General features: G+C 37.0%; 1 protein-coding gene across 1 annotated transcript; it reads left to right on the top strand.

Annotated features, from left to right (window-relative positions):
* The first annotated feature begins 2,332 nt into the window (after window positions 1-2,332).
* On the top strand, window positions 2,333-5,975 carry LOC142103471 (spexin prohormone 2-like). The gene is made up of 5 exons (XM_075187519.1): window positions 2,333-2,447; window positions 2,520-2,597; window positions 2,677-2,728; window positions 4,032-4,118; window positions 5,427-5,975. Exons 1-5 carry the CDS (start codon window positions 2,445-2,447, stop codon window positions 5,489-5,491), a joined length of 285 nt encoding a protein of 94 aa, XP_075043620.1. The 5' UTR covers window positions 2,333-2,444; the 3' UTR covers window positions 5,492-5,975.
* Window positions 5,976-11,651: the final 5,676 nt, after the last annotated feature.

The following is an 11,651-nucleotide window of genomic DNA, read 5'->3' as shown; positions in this document are numbered from 1 at the left end:
ATTAAGGTTTTGTTTATAATAGTATTTTAAAATTGGTGTGTCACAAAAATAAATAATGATAGGAAAGACAAGTCAGTAAGGGTGTTATTTTAATATTCCAGAAGTGTAGGGTATAGGCGGGGAGGTAATGGAAGGAGGGGGGACATGAGGGAGCCAAAGGAAGGGATGGGGAATTGAGGATTCACGCATCAAATAAGAGAGAATTAAGCTTGTCTAAAAAAAAAAAACAAAGAACACCATTCTACTAGTACTGGAGTAGTGGTTCATTATGGTATGAAGCCCATGTGGACCAAACTTTGTAGAAGGAAACAGAGGAGCCCCTCAGCACGCTGGTTATGTGTTCCATCTGGTACTTGTGCCAGATCCGACTGCAGACCATCTGAAGTGTCGGTGGTGTGGAGTTTTTCCAAGAGGCTGCTATCTGACACGTGGCAGCGCTGATGATGTGTCTAAAGTGCTTGTGAGCAGATTTAGTGAAATCTGGTAAGGGCAGCGGTAATAAAATATGCTTAGGGTCAAGTGGTATGTGCGTATTTAGAATTGTAGAGGCTAACGCAAGGACTGCTGTCCAGTATGGGAGGATCCCGGGACAGTCCCACCATATATGCATAAATGTTTCTGTTTGACCACAATTTCTCCAACAGTCAGCGCTGGCCTGTGGGTATATAGTTTGCAGCCTTGAGGGAACATAATACCACCTGTGTAACAGTTTGTTAGCATTTTCCTTGATGCAGACATTTATGGAGCTATGAGCTGTCCATTCATAAATATCCAACCATTCTTCCTGGTCTAAGATAGTCCCCAGATCCACCTCCCACTGTGTCTGAAAGCGATCCGTAACAAGCAAAGTGTCAGTGAGTAAGGGATTATAGAGGATGGATATAAGACCTTTGGAGGCTGGGCCCGATAGACATAGATTCTCAAATGTAATGGGTGGTCTGGAAGAGAGTTGAGCTTTAACCGTTTGATGGTAATGCCTAATTTGAAGATATGGGTGGAACTGCCCCATTCTGCTCTACCAACTCCGAGAATTGTGGAAATATTACTGTCTTAGTTATGTGATTGAGTTGTAACAGCTTGCCCTTATCTGCCCATTTTGAATACATGGAGTGGGACAATCCGGGCGCAAAGGCAGGGTTAGACCATAAGGGTATCAGAATCGAGGGGGCAGGAGAGAGATACTAATCGTTAACAACATATTTTTTTATAGTTTCAACTCAAATGATCTGTTTCTTGTAAAGATGCATTAGATTGAACAATCCAAAATGATGGAACAATGCCTGACAGTCGATGTCTATGGGTTACAGCCAGTGGCAGATCTACTCAGGTAGCACAGGATGCAGCTGTTATGGGGCCGCAGCTGGGAAGGAGGGCCTGCCTCATACACTAAATCCCCATACAGCAGCAGATTCTCACCTTCTCCAGCTTACTGAAGCTTCCTCTAGAGATCGGGCCATTTCTGCTGTCATAGTAACCAAAATAAAGCTTGATTGTTAACCATGTAGGCTACATTCCATTATTCCCCTCAGCCACAGACTGATCACTGGAGGAAGCTTCAGTAAAAAGGAGAGAAATTGTCTGCACCAAGTACATGGAGGCTTTTACAAAATATTGCAATTGAGCCCACAAAGGTCTAGTTATACCCTTGGTTATAGCGCACGTATTCACTTATTTATGAAGACTGAACAATATACTGTAAAATCTCTTCAGTTGAAGATTTAACCTGCAATTCCTACAACAATACATTGATTATCTAATTATAAATACTTTATGTATAGGTATAGATGGCATCAAATGGAGCATTTCAAACATAGGTTGGTCACTTCTGAAAAAAAAGGCTCTTCCATGTGTATACATTTCTAATTGTCGTTTTCTCAATATACTTAATTGCGATAGTATATTAATTAAAACCGAGCAGAGGAAGAGTTGCTTATCACTGTTTTCATTCTAGTAAATAAATCATACCTCACACAGTTACACTGTTACCACTGACACGTGGGCATTCTAAAAGCAGTTCCAGACCACTGGAAAGCTGGAAAGATTCACAATAAGAGCAACATTGTATATAGATAGATAGATGGATAGATAGATAGATCTGTAGGTCTGCTACAGAGCAAACACTGAATGGTATTACGCTAGAGAGCTCCTGCCAGAGTCAGAATTGATGATAATAGAAGATCTCACAATTGCATTAGGATATGTTGTGTTAACTTAATTAAGCCTAGGGGTGTTTGGACATTTCTAAAGTATGGTGACGTATTTACAGTACAGTTTGTATTGTATAAATACAGGTGCACGTCTAAACAGGGGCAAGGTCTCTACATAGTGGCATGTGAAGCAGAACTGAATATCACCGATTTTCTCACATAAAAGGATCTGGGCTGCAAATACATAATTAGATCTTCATGAATGGGCAAAAGCATCTTAGATAAATAACTGGAACAATGGTGAGGATACGTCAAGAAAATTAGGACGTCAGTGATTATAACTATTTTCATATTCAAATGTATTTCTTTTAGAGCACACAAAAGGCAATTGCCTGGATATCTGTCATATACCTGATATTCCTCATAGCTGACTGTAGTGGTGGAACAAGGGTAAGTTAAATCATTGCCTTATAATCTATTGTTGTGTTTTAAATATACTGTTAGCTTATTTATTTTGTCCTATATCTAGGTTTTAACTAGAAACTGGGGTCCTCAATCTACATTGTACCTGAAAGGAAAGCGTAAGTTAAACTTTAATTTAAACATATGTATAATTACCAGCAAAATGTAAGCATATTGCATTTAGAATATTACAGTGAATTTTAAACTATAATAACCAGAATCATAAACATCTTGTTACATGTAAAAATCATATTTCTATAAAAACAATCTCGCTAATATTGACTAAAAGCCAGTAAACCTTTAGCAGACCAGCATTTGCTAATCAGGTTTAAACTGTATATGGCTGCATGTTAGTGAGAGCAAAAGGAGATACTTTGGTAGGACCAGGGGCTAGATTTACTAAGCTGTGGGTTTGAAAAAGTGGGAATGTTGCCTAAAGCAACCAATCAGATTCTAGCTTTCATTTATTTAGTACTTTCTACAAAATGACAGCTAGAATCTGTTTGGTTGCTATAGGCAACATCCCCACTGTTTCAAACCCGCAGCTTAGTAAATCTAGCCCCAGATCACAAAATGGTTAACTATCATAGGTTAACTTTTACAATGTTACTTGATAAAGGTTGTTACTTTTACCCCATGACTTCAAGGGCTGATACAACCTGGTTTATCAATAAGCCATGGAGAGCAAATGGCTTAGTGTTTAGCACTGGGGTAGTAAGTACAATTCCGACCAAGAGTGAAATTTGTTGTGTGAGTTTCCTCCAGGTGCTCCAGTTTCCTCCCACACTGCAAAAACATACTATTATTTTATTTACCTGATATCAAATTGAAACAAGTCTGTGTGTGTTAGGGAATTTAGACTGTAATCTCCAATGTGGCAAGGACTGCTGTACATGATCTGTACAGCTCTGCAGAACTGGTTGCGCTATATAAATGGATGATGAGCAAAGGTCAGATATAGTTCTATCACCATTAAACCTAAGGGTTATAGCAGTGATAAATGGATGTTGCTTAATAAGTTATTCTGCATTTTTACATTTCAGTATAGAATGATTAGAGGAATCTGCCATGCCGCTTTCTCCTCCAAGGTTACATAAAGTGTTGGCAATAGTTTGCAAAAGAACAGCCAGATTATTACAAGAATGGAGCACTATTTACTAATCTGTAACTTTGTAACAATTGAAGCACCTCACACTGTAATTACAAAGCCTAAAGATAGATAAAAAGCAAGCTTTGTTTTAAACTAAACTTCTCATGATTTGTGTAGTAATTGCTTGAGTTGAGATGCTGTTGTGTCATGTTTTCATCACATTTATACATTTATTTCCTATTATTAAAGAACTTTTTTATATTTGCATATTATTTGAATGTTATCTTTTTGTAAAACAATTTACTGTGTTTAATAAACCATTCCATTTCTAGATGGCAGAAGAAATGTTCTAAAAGAGATGGAAGAGGATTTTCCTGTCTTCGGGCCAATCAGCTGGATGAATATGAATACCTTGCTAGGTAAGCTCCAAAGCGTTATTGATAGCTGATATTGTTATCAGTAAAATATTTGGTGATGACATATTATAAAGAAAATAAAAATGACAAATGTTTACATAAAAACTATGAATATGTCATTGCACTAATAATTAAGTGGCAAGTGAAAATGTATTTCAAACAATGTTTATACCAAGGTGCAGGCTGTGCTGGGGGGCTGGGGGCATCTGCCCTCCGGGCCGGTGCCATAATGGGCTACCTTGGGCTGGGTCACTGGGCCACTTGCATTCTTTTTCCTTTAAAATATTTCTAATAGGCTGCTGAGTCAAGTCTTGCCCCCGGGCTAAAAATTGCCAGCCCTCCCCTGCTTATACCCATCAGGCAATAGCAATGTTTTCCTCTACTGAATGTATTTCTTCCTCCTCATGATTCAGATTTTTCCTTCCCCAAAGGAAAAGTAATTGGTTTCATGTAAAGTTTGGGGGTGGGCTAACCACAGGCACAATATTAATATATTTATGGGCCCGAGAACACTGTCAAATTTTAAAATGTTGCATTGTTACCAAGTATCGGAGTAATTTGAAAAGGGACACAATATATCTTAGGTGTTGGTGGCACTGGATTGGAAAGTCACAATACCTGTCCAATCTCTTACAGTAAACACTCACGGTGCCAAACCCAACTCCATTTCAAATTTCTCTCAAAGGATAAAATGTTGTGAATTGTTCTTTATTATGGATGGGCAACTTATTAATGGACAATAAAGAGTTTTAAAATAAAAACACAGAAGTGGGAATGTCTGCGGGTGATGATATTATTCTGCTAAATGTATAGCCAAGATGAGGTTATATCCTCAAAAAAGAGTATGCTAACTATTCCTCTTATTATGCATTTCCCAACCATAAGAATCACACTTTATACAGACCCTTCAAATTCGCTAGGCCATCCTCTTTTTTCCACAAGAAACGGGGACTGCCTTATGAAATACATGGTAATTACTAACTTGACAGAATAGACATAATGGCTGCACATTTTGGTCAGATTTCAGTTCCATTGTAAATAAGTTTAAGCATAATGCACTTACCTATGTCTTTGTAAGGAAAATGAACATGTCATAGCAAAGATTATTTTACTTAAAAATGAATATTTTGCAAACAATGTATGCTAGAAAAATAGTGCAAGTTCTCCCATTTGTAAGTGAAATTTACTCAAAGGGAATGATTGGTGTAGTAATGAAGCTATTCACCCATTCTCATTATAATAATTCACATAGAAGTACAGTGAAAATTAAAAAGTATGTATTTACTCACCATAATGTTCTTTGCCTTTTAGGTTACCAGAGGTCAAAACCAACATTGGAACAGATATTTAAAAAACTGAAGCTTTATCAACAGTGATTTGAAGTTTTAAGATTTTTTTATTTTTGCAAAAATACATGTTCTTTTTCGGTGTCTTGTGTTCCCCTTATTATCTGAGAAATACCAAATATGTTACATGTGAAAGGGAAATATACCTGAAAAATTAAAACCGATATGTTACAGACGTGTATTTTTTGTATAGCGTAATATGCCATGTTTCCAACTTCTGTTCTACATTTATTACATTGCCTTGGGGAAATCACATCATTAAGAAGTCAGTTCTACTGTTACTGGCAGGCAACTTGAGCTGAGAATCTATATTGACAATATTTTAAAGAACTAGGTACATGTATAGGGAGTATGCGATTTTGTTTTATATCTTCTTTTTTCTTTTCTTTTAAACACATTTTATTAGGGAGTTTTTCAAAATTTTAACAGTATACAGATTAGGTTACAAAAAACAGTTAGTCAATACAAAACTTATTGAGAACATTGATATGAAGCAAAACAACAGCATTGAAGATGGAGGTAAAGAGAAAAAAGAGGGGGGGCAAGAGGGGGAGAAGGGGGGAGGTCTTAGTAAGATAAGAGAGGAATGGGAAAGGTGTAGGGGGAAGAGACCAGAAAAGAGTGTTAGCAAGAGACAAAGAGGAATGGGGAGGGTGATTGATAAGTTCTCAGTATGTGATTTGTAACTAATTCCACAGCGTCAGTTTCAGCATTATATATTTTCTATTTAACTGTCACCACATCATGTGGTAGTTACAAGATCTACCTCTAAAGAGGAAATGTGAGGAAACAGTAGTGCAAAGATATATACAATAAGTAGGTTGAGAAAGCTTTGTGGGCTGATAATTCATGGGACTGTATTTTATCAATTGCAGAAGAACTAGTGACACCACTAAGGTGCTTAGGGGGTCTATTTATCAAATAGGAAAAGGCCTTAAAACTCCCTTCTTTGCCAGATTAAGGGCTTCCCCCTTTTTAATAAGCCCTCCATCTGGGAGATAGCTTTCACAGGCTGCCACTGGCCATTGCCAGGTCCGTCCTACTAAGCTTCTCCATATACAGCATCTCAGGATAGCAATAGCTGGGGATCAGAAGGAAAAATACTTTATTGTAAAAATAAAGCATTTATTTACTTCTTATAATAATAATAATAATAATAATAATAATAATAATAATAATAATGGTTATTTTTTTCTATTTTTGTTTTCATTTTTTTATCTTTCATCTTTTCAAAAAGTGTTTTAGTGAATCTGAATCTGGACGTCCAAGTCCAGGTTTCCAGTTCCAGTGCGCATGTGAGAGTCGGCAAGCTGGCTCACGTATGGCACTGGCGTGACGAGTCCTCTTGCTTCTGCCAGCAGGCATCGCCAGAGTGCTTAACATTACTCAGCTACTCCAGCATATTTTTAATGATATGTTGGATGAAAGAAGATTTTCTATCACTGCAATAGAAAACCTTCATTAACAAAGGGTCTTGATAAATAGACACTTGAATGACAATGTTATTGTGGCGCTGGTTCCTAGTAATTGATAGACTGCAATTTCATAAATGTTTAGACCACAAAAGAGAATAAATATCACTTTATGTTGCAAACATTGCTAATGTGTTTCATTTATTTGCTGTTGACGTCACATCATCATTATCATCTTCACTTGTATGGTGCTACAGATTCTGCAGCGCCTGCCATAGTAGTACTAATATGACATACATGAAAACAGTAGACATAACAAGTACATGGGTACAGAGCAGAATAATACATGCATGGATGCAATAAATACAAATGTGTGTGAATACAGAAACAATTCACTATCAGACATGACAAGGACAAACAAGGAAGACAGGCTGGACGCATGTGAGATATTGGGTAGAGGACTCTGCCCGTGAGAGCATACATTCTAGAGGGAGAGGGTAGAGAGAAACAATAGGAACTTAAGGGATATTGAGTTTAGCAGTCAAGATGGGAAGCAGAGGAGGTGGAGGCGATAGTGGCGATAATCCTCTGGAATTTTTTTAAATATGTTCCAAATAATGATTAATAAAGCATTTCTCGAAGGAACTATTACCAAACAAAATGGCAAATTCCTTCATGTGGAGGATCCAAAAATACCAACCATGTGCATACTTCCGAAAATACATAAAAATGAGAAAAATCCCCTGGGATGACCTATTATATTGGGGATTAGTAGATTAACAGAGAGAGCGTGTAAATTTGTGGGCCAATACTTACAACCATATGTCCTCAGTTTACAGTCATATACTAGAAATACCTTAGGCATCTTGATTAAAATATAAGACATAATAGTGAGTGAAAATACATATCTGGCATCTTATGACATATAAGTCACAAACAACCACTGAATGCAGTCCAATATTTGCTTGATATGGGTGTTAGAACAGACTTGGATAACTTTATCCCCATTCTGTTGAGATTCATTCTAACCAAAAATTACTTTGTGTTGGATTAAAGATAATTCCTCCAAATAAGAGGGACCGCTCTGGGGATATGCTGTGCTCCAATTTATGCCAACTTATTTCTGGGTTGGTGGGAGAAGGAATATGTGTCTACTGACTACTATTAACATTATGTTGTGGCTAAAATATATTAATGACATCCTGGCTTTATGGGAAGATGACATTTCTCTTTTTATTGAATTTACCAGGGTGCTAAATGCCAACCATTTAAATTTGAAACTAACCTTAGAAATTAATCCTATAAGTATTAATTTCCTTAATTTAATGATCTATATAACAATATATTCAGGAAGCATACAACCACCAAGAGTATTTTACATTGATCGAGTTCACATTTGCCACCAGATATAAAGGTATACCGAAGGGAGAATTTCTTAGAACCAAGCGAAACTGCTTGGATACCCAAATATTTGCAAAAAGAGCAGGTGAACTCATTACCAGGCTGAAACCAAGAGGCTATGGCAGCAGAACCATCAAAAATGATCAACATTTTGTGTCTCAAAGAGACAGAAAATCTCTGTTTTCCCCTCAAAATCCTAAAACCAAGGATTCAAATGTTAGAATGATTGGTACTTTTTGTACAAAATAGAAACAATTGAATGCAATCTTTCAGAAACATTGTAATGTTTTAATGTTGGATCAAGATCTGAGACAGAATCTCGATGACAGAAACTCCATAAGTTGAAGAAGATCTAAAAATTCACAAAACCACCTAGTGCATCATCATTATCATCATTTATTTATATAGCGCCAATATATTCAGTAGCGCTTTACAATTGGGGACAAACACAGTAAACTAATAAACAAACTGGGTAAAACAGACAGAGAGATGCATAGTCACTATTACCGTAGGAACAACAATCCTAATAGACCTAAGGGTTTCTTCAACTGTGGATCATGTGAAGCATACCAATATACCATAACATCTAAAGACTATAAGGACAAATATGGGAACATTTGGAAAATCTTGCCCTTGCCGAAAAAAATATTTTGGAATGACCAGTCAACCTTTTAAAAAAAGATTACTGGAACATGTGGGGGAAATTAAAAATGCAGATAAAGAAAAAAAAATTAAAACACTACTGTTGCAAAGCATATTTTACTAACCCACAATAGTAATCCAAAATTGATAAAAGCATTCATAATGGAGAAGATACATATGGGAATCAGAGGAGGAGATCTTCAGAAAGAACTCCCCAAAAAAGAAGCAAACAAAATTTTCACCATGGTAAGTATGATTCCAGATGGTCTCAATGATTATAATAGCTATTTGGCAAATTTTACCATGTAATGGAACCATTATGCCATTTAATATGTAATATTTTTAGGACTTCTATTGCAATACTCTAGTTTTGGATTTGTATCCTTAACTGGTCCTAAAATTCCTTTTGCAATTTTATTATTCACACATCATTAACAATTTTCTTAGTACTTAAGATGCCTATTATGTCTGATTAAGTCTGCTGTCTACACCAATATTTCAGTTTATTCCCATGGCTAAGTGGGACATTGCTGTTAATTGACAGATTGCCTATAGATAACGTACAATCCGCTCTTCTATTCAATTGGGTGGTAGTGAGGCAGTTTCTATGATGGCAATTTGCATATACTCCAGAATGTCATGAAGAGTGATCAGATGAATGGCAATTAATTTCAGTCCCTCTTTGCCATAACAATGAATTTTATCCGAAAAACATTATTTCCACTGTATTTCAGCCCTGCCACAAAAGGACCAGTTGACATCAGGTCAGTGATTCTCTCGTTAACACAGGTGAGAGTGTTGACGAGGACAAGGCTGGAGAACAGTCTGTCATGTTGATTGCGTTAGAATAACAGACTGGACGCTTTAAAATTAGAGTGGTGCTTGAAATCATTGGTTCACACAAGACTTCTATTCCTCCGTTCGGTCTGAACTATCATTGGTTCTCACTAACCTATTTAATTCAGCAACTAAAGACACGTTCCTAGCTGCAGAAATGCTTGAGGCGCAAATAATTACTATTCCAAAGCCAGGAAAAGACCCCACACATTGCTACAACTATCGGCCTATAGCGCTCCTTAATTCCGATCTTAACATTTTTGCTAAGTTGATTGCCAATCGCTTAAACCCTGTACCTTATAGACAGGCTCCAGATAACACGATGAGAGTTCTGAACATTATAGAGACTCTTTCAACTAGCTCTGTGCCCCTCCTGCTGCTGTCCTTGGATGCTGAAAAAGCATTTGATAGAATCCACTGGGAATACATGACGGCTGTTCTCATTAAATTCAGCTTCGGAGGATCCTTTCTCCAAGCTAAAGCTACCTTGTATACTACTCCTTCGGCTAGGGTCTTCAGCAATGGGTCCCTCTCCTCTGCCTTCCAGATCAGTAATGGTACCAGACAGGGCTGTCCACTATCCCCTCTGATCTTTGTTTTAGCAATGGAACCCCTGGCTGCTAAAATTAGAATGGATCAAAAGGTGGAGGGAACTGTTATTGGGTCATATCATCATAAAATCTGTTTATTTGCTGATGACAATCTCCTGTTTGTTTGAAATCCTGAGTCTTCTATACCCGCTCTATCTCGAATATTGCAAGAATACTCAGAGGTATCTTATTATAAGCTCAATTCTACCAAGTCAGAAGCTCTCGGGGTTGCCCTTACACAAGACACTTTGAAACTCCTTAAGTCTCTATACAAATTCCAATGATATTCCCTCTATATGACATATTTAGGTATACATGCTGCGACAAGTACCTTTCTTGTTCACTGACTAACAGTTTAGTGCAAATAGTGAATAGTGTAAGATGTGCACATGTGTACGATATACAAGCTTATCTCTCACAAAATAGAACGTTTTTCTGTGATGTAGCTTACCCTCAGAAGCATGGAGATTAATGGTGATATTGAAACCCTATACACTTCTGTCTGTTTAATTGTATTCATCTTCCTTTTAAACTGTCACACTTTTCTTTTCCTGTATCTCCTTTCTTTGCTTTAACCTTGCTATACTTTGTCAGCTATCAACAGTAGTGCAGCTAAGTTAAAGAGATACAGGCGGAGGATCTATGTGTGACAAAATAATAGTACAAATGTCTGATTTAACTTACATATGTTGAAGTGGTTTAAAATCATCTCTTTCCAGAGCTAGCAGCAGGCTGAGCACACTGAGGCTAATCAAAACAGAACACCTGCAGAAAACTCATTTTTAAAAGCAGGGTGGGAGTGTCATCTGTTCATTAAGCTAGGGCTGTAGGAGGAATGTAGATGTTTTAAACCTGGATTTTTCTTTTATGTGTGTGACTGACGCCAGACAGTGGCTGGCGTCTAGGGAGCTGGCTCTGTTATGCTAGCGTTAGAGTCACAAGGAAAGTGTGTGCAAACTTTATGTTATGAATTACTTTGCCATTCTGACAATAGAAAGCAAAGAAAAGCAAAAAGGTGTTCGTGTGTGCATCACGTGAAGTGTGCCCCTTTCACAAATATATATACATATATATATATAAAATAAAAATTAAGAAAACAAAAAGCATGCTGCTAGGGCTATCTGGCCATTCTTAACATACCAGGAGGCACAACACAAGTTTTAATTATAAAGGTAATCCTCATTTCTTGTTTAGAGAGGCAATTTTTTTTATTAACTATCTTACGGGGGCCAAATTATTTTATGAATAAATTAGTGGGCCGAATGAATGATTATACGTAAGGGAATTTTTATTTTATTTTATTTTATT

The sequence above is a fragment of the Mixophyes fleayi genome, chromosome 10 (assembly GCF_038048845.1).
Source record: "Mixophyes fleayi isolate aMixFle1 chromosome 10, aMixFle1.hap1, whole genome shotgun sequence".
Lineage (NCBI taxonomy): Eukaryota > Metazoa > Chordata > Amphibia > Anura > Limnodynastidae > Mixophyes > Mixophyes fleayi.
Note: the sequence above shows the minus strand (reverse complement) of the source record. Positions and strands in the feature narration are given on the sequence as shown.

Coding starts and splice junctions, on each gene's coding strand:
- LOC142103471 (XM_075187519.1), top strand. Junction 2,598..2,676: donor ACTGTAGTGGTGGAACAAGG/GTAAGTTAAATC, acceptor TCCTATATCTAG/GTTTTAACTAGAAACTGGGG. Junction 2,729..4,031: donor ATTGTACCTGAAAGGAAAGC/GTAAGTTAAACT, acceptor TTCCATTTCTAG/ATGGCAGAAGAAATGTTCTA.